The 15254-nt window shown below is 40.6% G+C and overlaps 5 protein-coding genes across 5 annotated transcripts in view; 1 reads left to right on the forward strand and 4 right to left on the reverse strand.

The window, feature by feature from the left end:
- Window positions 1-2967, forward strand: part of LOC104816068 (aspartic proteinase nepenthesin-1) — a 3283-nt gene extending 316 nt beyond the window's left edge. Inside the window, exons 2-3 of the mRNA XM_019202776.1 lie at window positions 25-442; window positions 2022-2967. Of these exons, the coding sequence (XP_019058321.1) occupies window positions 25-442; window positions 2022-2838 (1235 nt within the window). The 3' untranslated portion in view covers window positions 2839-2967. The remainder of the gene's footprint in view (window positions 1-24; window positions 443-2021) is intronic.
- Window positions 2968-4839: 1872 nt separating this feature from the next.
- LOC104815717 (cysteine-rich and transmembrane domain-containing protein B) lies at window positions 4840-5604 on the reverse strand. Its single transcript, XM_010544252.2, has 3 exons — window positions 5465-5604; window positions 5150-5327; window positions 4840-5055 (listed from the first exon to the last, which is right to left on the reverse strand). Exons 1-3 carry the CDS (start codon window positions 5496-5498, stop codon window positions 5010-5012), a joined length of 258 nt encoding a protein of 85 aa, XP_010542554.1. The 5' UTR covers window positions 5499-5604; the 3' UTR covers window positions 4840-5009.
- A 431-nt stretch (window positions 5605-6035) lies between these two features.
- On the reverse strand, window positions 6036-9748 carry LOC104815718 (elongation factor 2). The gene is made up of 4 exons (XM_010544253.1): window positions 9676-9748; window positions 8982-9020; window positions 8799-8886; window positions 6036-8717 (listed from the first exon to the last, which is right to left on the reverse strand). Exons 2-4 carry the CDS (start codon window positions 8982-8984, stop codon window positions 6277-6279), a joined length of 2532 nt encoding a protein of 843 aa, XP_010542555.1. The 5' UTR covers window positions 8985-9020; window positions 9676-9748; the 3' UTR covers window positions 6036-6276.
- Window positions 9749-10060: 312 nt separating this feature from the next.
- On the reverse strand, window positions 10061-11796 carry LOC104815720 (transcription factor JUNGBRUNNEN 1-like). Its single transcript, XM_010544254.1, has 3 exons — window positions 11482-11796; window positions 10942-11255; window positions 10061-10790 (listed from the first exon to the last, which is right to left on the reverse strand). The coding sequence occupies exons 1-3, from the start codon at window positions 11687-11689 to the stop codon at window positions 10347-10349; spliced, it is 966 nt and encodes a 321-aa protein (XP_010542556.1). The 5' UTR covers window positions 11690-11796; the 3' UTR covers window positions 10061-10346.
- A 2720-nt stretch (window positions 11797-14516) lies between these two features.
- The window catches only part of LOC104816069 (uncharacterized protein At4g15545), a 7843-nt gene continuing 7105 nt past the window's right edge, over window positions 14517-15254 (reverse strand). Inside the window, exons 7-10 of the mRNA XM_010544739.2 lie at window positions 15232-15250; window positions 15065-15143; window positions 14851-14961; window positions 14517-14722 (exon numbers count right to left, since the gene is read on the reverse strand). Coding sequence (XP_010543041.1) covers window positions 14860-14961; window positions 15065-15143; window positions 15232-15250 — 200 coding nt within the window. The 3' untranslated portion in view covers window positions 14517-14722; window positions 14851-14859. The remainder of the gene's footprint in view (window positions 14723-14850; window positions 14962-15064; window positions 15144-15231; window positions 15251-15254) is intronic.

A 15254-nucleotide genomic window follows, 5' to 3' on the forward strand; every position in this document is an offset into this window, starting at 1 on the left:
AGCCGGCGGCCCCCCTCCCACTATATCGCCGGCGATCGGTGAGCTTCATCGGCGACATTCTCAGCGACGACGTCAACCGTCACTCCCTCATCTCCCGCAAGCGCCGTCTCTCTTCCGACGGCGCCGTCGAGATGCCGTTGGGGTCGGGGAGGGATTTCGGGACGGGTCAGTACTTGACGGAGCTGCGGGTCGGGACGCCGTCGCAGAAGTTCACGGTGGTCGTGGACACCGGCAGCGAGCTCACGTGGGTGAATTGCCGCTACGGATGCCGGAGAAACTGCACGGAACGTCGGAGAAAGCGGCGGCGGGTGTTCCGGGCCGACCAGTCGTCGTCGTTCCGTACGGTGGCCTGCGAGTCTCAGACATGTAAGATTGATCTCATGAACCTCTTCTCTCTCTCCACATGCCCTTCCCCCTCCTCTCCTTGCGCCTACCATTACAGGTATTTTCTCTTTTCACACATCATCATCATCATCATCATCATAAACAAATTTATATATATATAGTTCCCGCTTAATTAATCACTCTCTAATTATATGAATATGCGATGCTATATAATACATACTTTTCATTCTAGCTTTATGATCGTGATGAAATATTTGTTTGCTCTAAATATAAGCCAAATATCGTATCTTTGGACTGCATACATATATATATATATATATATATATATAGGGATATTTCATAACATTAGAAAAATGTGTTGGGTGTTACCAACGCGCCCCATTAATGTCTATCAAAAGTGTTTTGCTTTGATGTGTTTTTTAAGCATATGAGGAGTTGACTTAGTCACACATTAGTTAAAAAAAAATCGTTGCGTAGTTAACGGCGGTGTGTTTCAGAGTTTGGTGTAATTAGAAAGCTATGGAATGAAACTCGTGCATGTGATTAATTAAGCACAAAAAGATTAATACCAAAAATAGTTATTAATTATATGAAAGGGGTTTATTTGAACGTCAGATGTTCATTTAGGAGACATAATTCAAGTTAGTAAGCACTTTTTTTTTTAATTATAAACCAAATGTAATGCGAATTCTGAAACTTTGATGGTTATAATTGAGAAGATTGATGCATTGACATGTCGTCATTAGATACAGAAGGGGGAGGGGGCATCTCTTTGTCACCATATCATTGTCTCGTTCGAGGCATGCTTATCACTCGTGTCCCCCCGCCCCCCAATTATATTCCTACCGGTCCAAAATTATTTATACACAAAACCAACACCATATATATATATATATATATATATATATATACACACGTACATTCTTCATCAATTTTTTTTAATAAAATATTTAACATCATTTTTCGCACTAACCAATATTTTTGGTGCTCGCGTTAAAAACAAGCTTTGATAAAATCAAGTATAGACTAAGTTCCATTCGGTTCAAAAGCGTAATATTATCCAGAAAAGGATTATTTTTATTTTATTTGACTTGAGAGATATATGAAAGAGCAGAGAAATCTTAGCTGGGAAATTAAAGAAACCTTTTTTTTTCCCTTCACCTACAATTCAGCATAAAGACATAAATGTCTTTTATTGTGAGTAGGTGTGCTTCACATGACTCTCTTTGTACTTATTATTGTCTATATTCAAGGGTCAAAAACCCCCCATTTAAAAAAAATAATAATTTCAATTATTCGATTCACAATTATAACATTTTTTACGTCCCTATGAAGGTATAAACGTACTCTAGTTGATATATTAATTTATATATATATAATTAGCGCTAGAAAGCAAATATTCGAAAACAAAAAAAAATAAAAGTAAGACATTTTACAGACATGATTATATTATTTACATGTCAATCATAGGATTCCATATAAAATTCAATATCGAGCATGTTTATTGTTTACCGTGACAACATATGTACAGAATTGCATAAAGCGTGAAAACAATCTCTTGTTATAATCTAGAGACATGTTGCATGCATACATTTGTCACTTTAGATATGGTATTAATATTAGTAAATTAATGAACCCGGGGGGGGATGATGATGATGATGATGATGATGGGGCAGATACGTAGACGGGTCAGAAGCAGAGGGAATATTCGGGGAGGAGACGGTGACGGTGGGGCTGACCAACGGCCGGAGGGGCAGAGTCAAGGGAGTATTAGTGGGCTGCAGCCACTCCTTCAGCGGCCTCAGCTTCCGCAGAGCCGACGGCGTTCTTGGTTTAGCCTTCAGCCGTTTCTCCTTCGCCTCCGTAGCTTACCAAATCTACGGGCCCAAGTTCTCGTACTGCCTCGTCGACCATCTCAGCCACCGGAACGTCTCCAACTACCTCGTCTTCGGCTCTGGTTCCAACCACTCGGCCCACACACGTCACACCCGGCTCGAGCTTGATCTCATCTCTCCCTTCTACGCCGTCAACCTCGTCGGAATCTCGATCGATGACCACTTTCTCGACATCCCCCCTCACGTATGGGACGCCACCCGAGGCGGTGGAACCATCCTGGATTCCGGGACCAGCCTCACCTTCTTGGCCGAGCCCGCTTTCAGGCCGCTCGTCTCGGGCCTTCAGGGTTACGTCTCGAGGTTCAAGATGGTGAAACTGGAGGGGGTGCCGATGGAGTACTGCTTCAGCTCGGACGGGTTCGACGAGGAGAGGATGGTGCCGCGGGTCACGTTCCATTTCGCGGACGGGGCTCGGTTCGAGCCCCACCGTAAGAGCTACGTCATAGACGCCGCCCCCTCGGTTAAGTGCCTGGGGTTCGTGTCGGCTGGCTCGGCTCCTGCCACCAACGTCATCGGCAACATCATGCAGCAGAATTATCTCTGGGAGTTTGATGTTTTCGCCAAAACTCTCGCTTTTGCTCCTTCTACTTGCTCTTAAGCTAGCCCCTTTTTTTTTACACATATATAAAATATTTTATATTCATGCATATCTCTTCCTTAGTTTTTTTTTTAATGGGCATTAATTGTTAGTGAACAAATGAAATACATACCTATAAGTGTTTACACCGATTGCAAAACCATGAGTGAGAGGATTTACATATAGCCTATACTTTGGAACCAATAACATCGAATATCACCAACAACTAAATTAAAAAACTACAAGTCATTAACAATTTTTTTTCGGGTTTTTATATATACGTGTAATCAAGCCTCTTTTTAAAACTTGAAACAAAAAAATCAGATGCACATGAAAATGAATACCGATACGTTTGCATTTATGAAAAAAAAAACAATGGATATTCGCAGTTTTATCAATGTCAATTGACGGTGAAAGGCTTTGCCGGTAGAGCTATATTTAAAAAAAAAAAACTATTATTTTATGATGGATGTAATTTAAAAACGGAGGATGAGTTGTCTGATTAATTAATTAATTAAAAGGTGTGGGTCATCGTCCTCAGAAATTCAAGGCGCTTTTTATTATTATTAATGTCAATTGGCATTGGCCACCCTTAATTATTGGATTGATGGATAATAGTGGGCCTTTGAGAGAGCAGGCCCATTTCTACTGCTGGAAAGGTTATTTTGGGCCCACATGTCAACTATGGGAATCTTTTTTCCTCTTTTATTTTTCGTTTATCCATTCTAATGAGGACCACTATCGATGGCCCCAAATCCAATGGCTTCGGATCTTGAAGTTCACACATATATATATATATATATAGAGAGAGAGATGGATATACATGAGTGTTTATATGTGTGAAGATGGGATATAAACGCGTGTATGTATATATAATATCATAACATACACAACGAAACGGGGAAGAGATGAAAAAATATAAAACATGCATTCAGTAATCACATATTGGCACGGCTATATGGATTCTATCAAATGGGCCTACGTGTAAACTTGTATGAGTTCATGTCAAACGAAACATATATATGTATATATGTATATGTGTGTGTATATACGTATGCATGTATATTGGGGGGAGATGCTTTTGAAGTTATCAGCAACTTAACATCAAGTCCACATCTATGGATGTTTCTACAAATCTCTCTAGTGGAACACATCAAACACTTTTGACCAAAGTTTAATCGCTACACAAATCCAGTTTGTCCCAGAGATTTCTTTCTTCAAACCCTATTATTATTATTATTATTGTTATTATTAACTAGAAATTTCAGGAACTTGAGTTCTCCTCTGGCGTTATAAATACTCATTTTCAGCAGAGCAAAACCAGACAAGAACATCGTCAGTTGTCCGAGGAAGGAAAACCACTTCAGCGAGCATCTCAAAGACTTGGCCCTGCGACCGCCTTAAGGTTCTGAAACCGATATGTCTCTGCTTCACTGGAACAGACTCTACGAAGGCCAGATGAACTGGAAAGAAACCCCACACGCCCACGTCTTCGAGATCGACCTGCCAGGCTTGACCAAAGAGCAAGTGAAACTCGAAGTCCACCAAGGCAAGGTCGTGCAAGTCACAACGGAGGGGAAAGGAGAAGAAGATGAGAGAGAGGACAATAGATGGGTCATCAGGGAGAGGACGTTGGGTCCGTCCCGATAACTCGAAAGTGGACGAGATCAAGGCTTCGATGAGGGACGGAGTGTCGGTGATAACTGTTCCAAAGGACGAGGAGAAGGCCGACAATAAGAAATCAAGCTGTGTCCAGATAGAAGGGGATGACGATGGTCAATCTCACCAGCCGCCAAAGGGACTCGCCCGATATGTCTGCTGCAAATCTTGAACGTGCCCTTTGTATATCTTTTTGTATTCACATGTGTGTTCTTTGTACCGGTCAATATTAATATGTCAATTCATCTCAAAGTTGGATAACTTTTTTTTTGGATTTTTACATTTAAATATTATATTTTTGGGTAATAGATTCAAATATTATTTGCCCATCCCCACGCGCCTCTGCTCTTCTTCCCATGCGTATATATGATTGGTTATATAATTTTTTTTTCAAACAAATAGAGTAATTTTATTTTCTAAATACAAAATGTAATAACAACATAAACCATCAAAGAATATACACACACCAACGACACAGAAATCTCAAAACAAAACAAAAAAAGATGAAAGTGTACGGAAGGCGGAAGAATCAACTAGAAGATGCAATCCAAAACCCAGCAACAGCAGAGAGCTGCCAAACTGCCAAAAAAAAAACATCAATATTACACGAAAGATGTAATTACTCGATATAAATAAACATGAAAGAATCGAGAGTATATATATATATACGCACCATCCCTGCAAACACCCGCCGAGGCCTTTGTTTTGAGTCTGGTGATAAGGCGGCGGCGCGGTTTCAGGGTAACCCATCGGCTGATCTTTCACCGGATATCCCATCTGCGGCGGCGCCGTCACGTACGGCCGTTGTGCCGCCGCTTCATACGGTGCCGACAGCGGTGGCGGGTACGTTCCTGCGTTTCGCGTTACGTTGGGTTCTTTACAAAGGATTGGAATTTAATTCCGAAGAAGAAGAAAGCGTGCTTCTTAAATTGAAAGAAGACTATAACATTATTAAGAATAGATATGGAAGTGGAGTTCAAACAATTACCTGTCATAGCTTGCTGCTGGTAATACTGCGCCATTGATAAACCTCTTCTCTTTGTTTCCTTAATTTCAAGATTTTGATTTCTGATGATTGAATATCGGTTTTTCCAGAGATAATAAAGAAGGAAATTTTATCGATATTCATATGATACGCAGTGCCATGTATATATATATATACAAAGTCCATTACATTCACGCGTAGAATTATGGAAAAGAAAAATCAAAGAAGCACACGTACCTAGTTTCCTTCTCGTTGAAGTTTTTGGTTGAACGTCTAGGTGATGTCGCGTCAGCGGAAACTTCCAACGACGTCAGCCAATGCGTGCTACGGCGAAACGACGGCGTTTGACGTGCCGTTCAAAATTAGTTACTTCATGGACCTGCCTCACTTTTAAATGGGCTTTTGTTTTAGGCCCATCAGGTTCATTCTATTGGATACATCTCTTGGGGTTATGAATAAGCGGCCCAAGATATTTCAATCCAATGCCGCAAATTATGGATACATATACATGTGTGATACGAATACATACACAGCGTTAGTCATTCCATTTCTTAAAATCCGACGTGGACGAATGTCGGGAAAAAATTCATTTAAAAAAAAAAAGAGCACATGAATAATTAAAGCTGTTTCTCAAAGCGCAAACTCAGAGGACAAAGAGACGAGGAAAACGCCCCTTGTCCATAAAATAAGTTACCAACAACACAATGGTGGGACATACCAAATAAAAAACCTAAACCGTTCGACGGACACATCGAAACCAGAAAGGAAACTACAAATAAGACAAAACAGGAGAGAGAGGGAAGCAGTTGTTTTGCTTACAGCTTGTCCTCGAACTCGGAGAGAGGAGTCATCTGCTCCTTCAATCCCTTCCTCTTCCTGATGTCAGCGACCAGAGCCGAAGCCTGAGACCCCGCCTCCAACGGATCGGACGCCATCATGTCCCAGTGGTCGAACACACATTGCGGGAAGGCCTGTCCGGACGTAGCCGCCCTCAGCTGACTCGAAAACCCAAACGACTCTACCACCGGCAGGTACGCCTTTATGTTGTAAAGCGGTGTTCCCGGCCTCTGCATCTCTTCAAACACGTGCCCTCTCTTCTGGTTCAGCACACTGTATATTCCTCCGAGCGCCTGCTCTGGCGCTTGAATCTCGACAAGGTAGACCGGCTCGAGCAGCCTCGGCTTGGCCGTCAGCTGTGACGCATATATGACCCGTCTTGCCGTCGGGATAACCTGACCGCCTCCTCTGTGGATGGCGTCTGCATGGAGGACGACGTCACATACCTCGAAGCAGATCCCCCTCATGTTTTCTTCTGCCATCGGGCCTTCCTTTGACGCCCACTGGAATCCAGCCACAACCGAGTCCTTGATCTCGTTCAGGTACTGCACTCCCTTGCACATGTCAACCACCATGTTGGGACCAGTGGTTTCTGGTCCGAATGCCCAGATTTTCTTGGCGAGATCCTTGTCCCAGCCAAATTCCTCCGACAAGATCTTGGACCTGACCTTGGGATCATCCCTTGGACCGATCCGGCCGTCGTCGATGGCTTCGGCAAGACCTTCCTCCATGGGTCTGGCTTCCATGTAGAGACGGTTGTGCTTGTTCGGGGACTTGCTCATAACAGTACGGCATGATCTGTCGAGGACAGTCTCACGGAACGAGACGACAGGGTCTGACTTGATGATCTCGGCCCCGCCCATGAAATCATCCTGAAGATCCTTAAGACAGATCTCGAGGTGGAGTTCTCCAGCACCAGCAACAATGTGTTCTCCAGATTCTTCCATTGAGCAGACAACCATAGGATCCGACTTGGCGAGCCGCTTTAGGCCTTCGACGAGCTTGGGAAGGTCGGATGCAACCTTGCACTGAACCGCGACACGGACAACAGGGGAAACAGAGAACTTCATGGCACGGATCGGGTGGGCATCCACTTCCTTCTCGTTCGTCAAAGTAGCATTCTTGGTTATGAACTGATCAAGTCCAACCATAGCGACCGTGTTACCACAAGGAACATCCTCAACGGTTTCTTGCCTCTTTCCCATCCAAATAACTGTCCTCTGGACACTCTTTACATACAGATCCTTCTTCTCACCAGGGACATAGTTAGGACCCATGATCCTGACCTTCATACCAGTAGACACCTTACCGGAAAAGACACGACCAAAGGCAAAGAACCTACCCTTGTCAGATGCGGGAATCATCTTAGACACGTATAGCATGAGAGGGCCCTCGGGATCACAGTTTCTGATAGAAGTAGCATACTGATCATCGAGCGGACCCTCGTACAAGTTCTCAACACGGTACTTTTGGGCCGTGGCAGGGGAGGGAAGGTGAAAGATCATCATTTCTAGGAGGGCATTACTTGCTGGGAGCCACGTCTGCATAACACGCTTCATCAAATGCTTAGCCATCAGCTCTTTCTCATCAGATTTCATCGTGACACCGAGTTTCTGCAACATGGGCCAGAGCTTGTCCTTCTGATCATTCATGCAAGTGGAGATGATTTGCTTGATGGGTTCATAACAGAACTGAACAAATCCACGCTTGCAGGTCGGGGACCCAGTGTTCTTGGTGGTCCACTTCTTGGTGGCAGGGTCAAAGAAATTCTCGCCCCAAAGCCTCTCCATCATTTTGTTTTCGTCAACCCCGAATTTGGAGGCATACATCTTCGCAAAGTTGGTCAGAGTGAATGCCCACCCGTGCAGACCGGCAGAGAATGCAACTGTCCCCTTTTCAGGATAAACCTGAACATCACCGAGGAGAGGATCCTCATAGGTAGCCATGATGACATTAGCATTCTCAATCACCCTCTGGAAAGTCTGGTAAGCCTCCTCACCTTCAACCTGGAGCTCCAAGAAACACCTGTCCATCTTGTTAACGGTCAGGACAGGCCTAATCCTTTCACCAAGAGCTTGTCGGAGGACAGTCTCGGTCTGAACACAGACACCCTCGATACAGTCGACCACCACAAGAGCACCATCAGTGATACGCAATGCAGCTGTGACCTCGGATGAAAAGTCAACATGCCCAGGAGAGTCGATAAGGTTGATCAGGTACTCGTTCCCATCTCTCGCTCCCGTGTAACTCTTCAGAGAAGCATCATCCATCTCGTAGTAGAGTGAGATACCAGTCGACTTGATTGTGATACCCCGTTCCGCCTCATCAGCCCGGGTATCAGTCATACGCACATCACCAGCAACTTCTTGAGCAATGATACCAGCAGCAGCCACAAGAGAGTCGGTGAGAGTAGATTTCCCTGCCAATTACGGATAAATTTGATTTACCGTCAGTTCCATGCTTACGGATATCAAATATGATACCAAAAAACAGAACATACCATGGTCGACATGGGCAATGACAGACATATTACGGATGTTGTGTTTATAGTCCATGATTCTACGGAGCTCATCTGCAGTGAACTTCACCTGCAAGAATGGTAAAAAATATATACGATGGATGAAGTTGTACAAGACAAGGATGTAAATGGTAAATATGAGAAACTGTTAAAGAGATGGATTACCATTTTGACTTAGACTTTGTGTTTCACCTCCAAAATTTCCTGCAACCACAAGTACAAACTATTTAGAGAATTGAATCAGGACTCCGTTAACTATCTTTCACTAGCATCACCATTCATTACAGAAAAAAAAATGAAAACCCTCATATGTGGAACAAAACAAAACAACCATGGAAAATCATCGAGAGGAGTTTCAGACAAGACGACCAAAACAAGATCGGCAAAAACATAGCTTCCAGTGAAACAACAGAAACATTTCCGACCAGTAATCCATAGTCTTGTAGGGAACTAATATTCAAAGATAGACGTCTACGACATGAACTCAAATATATGAGAAAACTCCAACATCCTACAGCAAGATCAATCACAAAATTTTCAGAGAGAAACTGACTTCTCAACGACCTTAAACTTCCGAAGTCTGGAGCCAAAACTAGAAGCCACAGAACATGCAAGGAACATTGATTGATTCAAAACCAAACTCAACATCAGAAAGTCAACTCCATCACCATCTCCCCATCTCAAAACCAAACACACGAATCAATAACGGCTAATCCACAAAACAAAGATCTACAACCAAACATAATCAACAGAAGAAGAAAACATCAAAGATAATCTAGCTTCAGAATCCAAAAATACAAACAGAACACGTAAGAAGCATCGAATGCCATAAAGACAGTATCAAGAAATTCGGACGAACCTGGAGAGATCCAAGGGACCAGAGCGAGGGAGAGTAGGATAAGGAGGCGCACCGTAGGAGGAAAAGATTTAGTTGCAATAAAGCTAAATATATACACGTGAACAAGGTGCCAGGGTATATGCTTATTCTCCGATCTAGGGTTTTTGCTCCTCGTTTAATGGGCTGGAAATGGGCCTTCTTGAATTTAAATGGGCCGAGGCCCAACTTCAGGCCTTCAATCTAATCTGCCCTTCAATTCGGAAGCTTTTGAAAATTTTTCTTTATGTTTTTTTAATCACGTCTTATTATATTTTTAGCACATATTTTTTTTGGATATTTTGTATTCACCAAAAGCCATACGAGAAAATTATTCGACCGAATCATATTATATGTGACAAGAGTTCAATGAGTAGGAGAAAATTAACATCGACCAACATGAGTATTTCATTTTCATACAATATATACACACACATATATAGTGGTTGATCATTATCTATCTCTATCGCACATCAGTTCATCTACACATAACTGCTGCAATAAACATATGATGAAGCGTCAGACGAAGGAAGGGAAAAAAAAAACAAAACGAAACCCGCCAAATCAAACCCTATATGCATGCATGCATGCAAGCAATGCCTAGGCAAGAACGTAAGCATGCTTACGTACGTAGAAACGATAATGCATTAAAATGTCTAGACAGAAGATGGGCCAATAGCAAATTCAACCATTGATCTAAGCTCGTCCCAGTTCCCGTACGAGAGAACATGGTCGTTGTCTTCTAGAACGTTCCAGAACTCGTGAACTGGCCCTACGGGTAACGGTGTCGGCCCAATCTGCATGTCGTGAGGAGGCATCGAGCTTAGCTGGTTAGAATGATGAAACATGTTCCTATATTCGTACGTCTTGTTTTCGTCGAGAATGTTCTTCTTGCCGTCGGTGTAAGGAAGAATTGGAAGATTCGTATCGTCTATGTCGCCAAAGTTGATGTAAGTTTCTTGACGGAGAGAATCGGAGCTTGTGTGTGGTTTTTTATTATGCGGCCTGAAGTGTTTGGCGGATGCTGATTCTCTCCAATCCGGAGTGTATTTCTTACAAGACACATGTCGCTTGAATATCCGGCACAGTGTCCACACTTCCTGTATATTCATATATATGAATCACATGAACACGTCAGATTATCATAAGGAAACTAATTGAGGTAACCAATATAAATTTGCGTAGTTTATATAAACTAGGGTGGAATTCTGCTGATCAATAACTTAAAGAGTGTAATAATATGTCGCGTACCGCTTCTTGAGATGGAGAAGTGGAATTAGGGTTATCGTAGGTGGTGTTGGGGAGGCGAAACTCGTGCATCATCCACTCGGTCTTGGTGCCTTTTCCTGCGCTTCCGAGGTAGTAAACCAGCGTCTTCTTTAGACCGATGACGACCGAATTACTCTGGTCGGTAGCGGATTTGTTGCAGTCCGAGTAAACCGGTTTGTCGATGCCCGTGGCTTTCCAGAACCCTGATCCCGTTACCCGGTTTGGCCTTATGCTGTTTCTGTACTTTCTTCCTCTCTTGCAGAAGAAGTAACCCTCCTTCTCCGTATTGCTCCATCCTTTTTTCACATACGCGAAGATTGATGGTTACTTGTATATATATATATATACATGTGTATCTTTGAATTGATCATTTCATGCTTTCACGAAGGCGTGTGTTAACATGTATGTGTACATCTATATGCAGTACTAGGGTTGATATATACATCGACGAGCGAATATAAATAACTTGAGAGAGAGAGAGAGAGAGAGAGAGAGAGGGAGGGAAGCATATATAGTACGAACTTGGAATATCCCAGGGGTCGAATTTATAGATATCGACGTGCTGGATGATATCCATCTTGATCGATTTCTTCTGCACCTTTCTCGAAAGATAAAACCCTACGAGCTCCTCGTCCGTTGGATGAAACCGAAACCCAGGAAGGGGGAAAATATCCCCGCCGTCATCTTCTCGTCTGTTATTGTGATTTACGATGCTGTCTCCGATGAGCATCGTCTTCGTCGTCCGGTCTTTTTACAAACTCCCTAAGATTTTGCTTGTCCGGTTTCAGTTTTGGTCCTGTTTGGTTAGGTTTCCAAACAAAGAGAGGGGGAGAGAGACGCAAGGACAGAGAATCTTGTTTAAGATTTTATAAGGACAAAAGAGTTTATGAATTTAAAGAAACTAACTTGGTCAAGGTCAAGGGTGTTGACTTGATGATCCTCAATGGACCCGACCCGGTAAAGTCTTCCGGGCCAGACATGGTCGATATGGGACAATGCCAAGGGAGAAGACTCTGACTTTTCGTCTGTGGATTTGACCTTTCTTGTTTGGTAATAATGACGGTTTGTGTCTGTGTGTGGCTCTCTACTCACCATTGATCAACATTTCCTGCTCCAAATCATCGTCGTCGTTTGCATGCATATTTTTCCTGGTCATGGCGAACCATTGAATGTGAGGACCTACGCAACGTAACAATGATCCGTAGAATTAATCGTAATACTCTAGAATATTTATATTATATATATATATATATACGTACAATCGTTGATATAGTGAAATGCATGTTGTTTTCTCCATATACACACAAATGACTTTAGCTATTTTTGCATCGAACGACTTTAATTTGTAGATGCATCGTGTCCGTCTCTTGTTTAATTATCCCATATGCTTCCAATGCCACGAAATGAAAAGGGCCAATATAAAAAATACCGTTGTGCTATTTTGACTTTAACTTATACATTTTTATCATGTCATCAGAATTATAGTCTGCTCACATGGTAATCACACTAATTCATCGCACTTACACATTATATATCACATTAATCATTTGATAGAATTATTATAAATTTAACTTTATTACCAATGTGACCAGATTGTAATTTTGATGATATCATCACATGTAGAAAAGAGTATAGGCTGTAGTCAAAATAGTAGATGAAAATTATTTTTGATATAACGTCAAATGAAAATTAGAAAATTAAAACAGAAAAAAAAACAGGTAATTGTAGAAAGGATTAGTTATAGATATAACAATGTAAATTGTACGGTTGTACCCAAAGCCATTGTTAATTCTTACACAAAATCCATACAAAAAATGTTTCTTTGTTATTAAATCTAAAGTCACGCAATTGAGGAAAACTCGGATTCTTCACGCTAAAAACCAACCTAACATATTATTAGTCTGTAACAATTTGAAGAAATATAAGGATTTTGTTCTTAAATTAAGAAATAAATCCAACCAAAACAGTAAAAGTGAAGCCGAATATATATATATATATATATATATACATTATGCGGATATGTATATATTCTATTTAAGGGCATAAAGGTGAGATTTGTATGAATCGTTTGAAATTTTAACCTAGGTATATAGAGATATAAACCAAAAGAAAAAAAAAAGAAATTTGATCTAGAAGCATGTTGACCATATATAGTACATAGGGAGATTTACAAACAAAACAGAATATAACCCTTTTGCCCCTTTCTCACTTAACAAATTTTACAGACACATAGTCCATTTCCCCCCTTCCCTACCACACCATAATAAAAGTAATTACCTTAATGATATCAAATCTACCAAATCCTTGAAAAAAATGGACCATCCATTAGAATAACGTTTTTATTTGCACAAATAATGACAATCGATAAAACATTATAATATATATATATATATATGCAGCACATTCTCATTCAAATACAAATATCAATTTTGTTTATTTAGTTATTACATATTGAACAATCTATGCACCTATAAAGAATAATCTAAGTGTTTACAATGGACGGTTGGATGGTAACCAGGTATCCAAATATATTTGGTATATACGAATCGTTTATAAGTTTCAAAGAAAATAGAGTTTATATTTTTTTTCTTCAGAATTTTATATTCGATGGATAAAAGATATCTTATATCACTGAAACATGAAGTATAATCCCGTACAATATCGCGTTTAGATAGTGTGTATTTAATTTTATCGAAAATTCTGAATCCATATATACACACATACTCATGGATGTCGTCGCTTTACACTCAGTTTGTGTCGAAAATATATCTGAATAAAATGAGAAAATTAAGTAATTATGGAATTAGGTTTGACTTTGACTTTCTAAATGGTTACATTTTATTTGGAGGAAGAAAAAAAAAACACATTATTGTCGTCAAATCAGACGATGATCTCTCCATATCCATATTACGTACAATACGTAAATTTTAATTATTGTTTTACGACATAACTAAATAATCGCACAAAAACAATATATAATTTGATAAGTTTAAATGAATAATTAATATACGTATACATCATAGGCGTGATTGAGAAATATCATATTTGCAAAGGCACGTGCTTTGACAAAACCATATAAACTCGCCAAGTTGGAATTGCATTTGATAATATGCACACGTATATATATACCTTTTTATAACATTAAAATACGATAAATTAATAATATATAGTCTCGTCTGTTTGATCAATTCACATCTATATCCTGACCCTCTCTTACGTGACGGCGATTTTTTCCTGATTTTAACTTAACCACAGATCGCTACACATATGATACAGGTAATTATTTACACATAATACGTATATTGATTAGTTCAATTTTTTTATGTACACGTTGGTTGACTTTTTCTTGTCTTTTTTGGACAGAATTATTGAACCAGAACCCATAAAATAAGAGAACCTCCACATATGAGCGGACCTAGTTCTTTAGAGAACAATCTTGTCACAGACCCCATTATTTTATTTATTTTTTTTATAAATTTTATAAAATTTCAACAAAATCATTAAATACTATCGTAATAAAATTAAATTTACCATTACGAAATTTATCGTCCTACTGATGATCATGTAGAAATCATTATTATTATTGTTATTATTATAAATGGTTTCCACGCAAAATCTGAGAGAAAAAGAGAACATGAAACAAATTTTTTTTTTCCAGAATCGAAAAGAAAACTCTCGGAAGTGATCTTATTCTCGCAAGCTGTGTTTGGTCCAAACAAGGGCCACTGCAGGTGGTGGATGTTGTTGCTTGGGGGAAGTGAATCTAAAGACGAATTCAAGACATTTGTTCATCAAAGAGATGCCATGCATCATGATCAGCATTCGGGGATGATCATGCATCATGATCATGAGCATGACCATGTCATGTAAACAAGGGATTTTTTTTTTTACCTTCAGGCATCAGTGTTCGTTCTTCTGTCTGTGACTGAGAAGTCCCTGAAAGGACAAGTAAAGATCTTTGTTTTCCGTCCCAAATATCTCTTCCGCATTCTTCAACGTTTCCTGGTGCAGGGCAGTTGGGGTGTTGACGAAGAAGACGAAGAAGAAGATCACCATACCACTCGGAATACGAATCTTAAAACATACGAGGGGGCCGCGGTTTTACCTCTCGGGTTTGCTTCTGGTTGTTTAGTTCCTTGATGTTCGCCAGAAAGGCGCTGAACTGTTGGTAAGACAAGCGGCTCCTGTAACTCTCAAAACATTAACTAGTCATTCCGCGAACATGTTTATGAACACTTGTGTCTGTCTGCTTGAAGGAGACGATCATTCTACCTGGCTTGCCTAAAGAACTCTTT

This window comes from Tarenaya hassleriana, unplaced genomic scaffold (assembly GCF_000463585.1).
Source record: "Tarenaya hassleriana unplaced genomic scaffold, ASM46358v1 Cleome24, whole genome shotgun sequence".
Taxonomy (NCBI): domain Eukaryota; kingdom Viridiplantae; phylum Streptophyta; class Magnoliopsida; order Brassicales; family Cleomaceae; genus Tarenaya; species Tarenaya hassleriana.

Bases quoted from the DNA above. Each gene is read 5' to 3' on its own strand.
- LOC104815717 (XM_010544252.2), bottom strand. From the start codon at position 5,498: ATGGCGCAGTATTACCAGCAGCAAGCTATGACAG. The intron at 5,328-5,464 runs GTAATTGTTTGA...CGCGAAACGCAG, and splicing joins CCAGCAGCAAGCTATGACAG to GAACGTACCCGCCACCGCTG. The intron at 5,056-5,149 runs GTGCGTATATAT...TTTTTTTGGCAG, and splicing joins GGCGGGTGTTTGCAGGGATG to TTTGGCAGCTCTCTGCTGTT.
- LOC104815720 (XM_010544254.1), bottom strand. From the start codon at position 11,689: ATGCTCATCGGAGACAGCATCGTAAATCACAATAACAGACGAGAAGAT. The intron at 11,256-11,481 runs GTTCGTACTATA...ATGTGAAAAAAG, and splicing joins CGACCCCTGGGATATTCCAA to GATGGAGCAATACGGAGAAG. The intron at 10,791-10,941 runs GTACGCGACATA...ATGAATATACAG, and splicing joins CTTCTCCATCTCAAGAAGCG to GAAGTGTGGACACTGTGCCG.
- LOC104815718 (XM_010544253.1), bottom strand. The intron at 8,718-8,798 runs GTATGTTCTGTT...CGTAATTGGCAG, and splicing joins CATTGCCCATGTCGACCATG to GGAAATCTACTCTCACCGAC.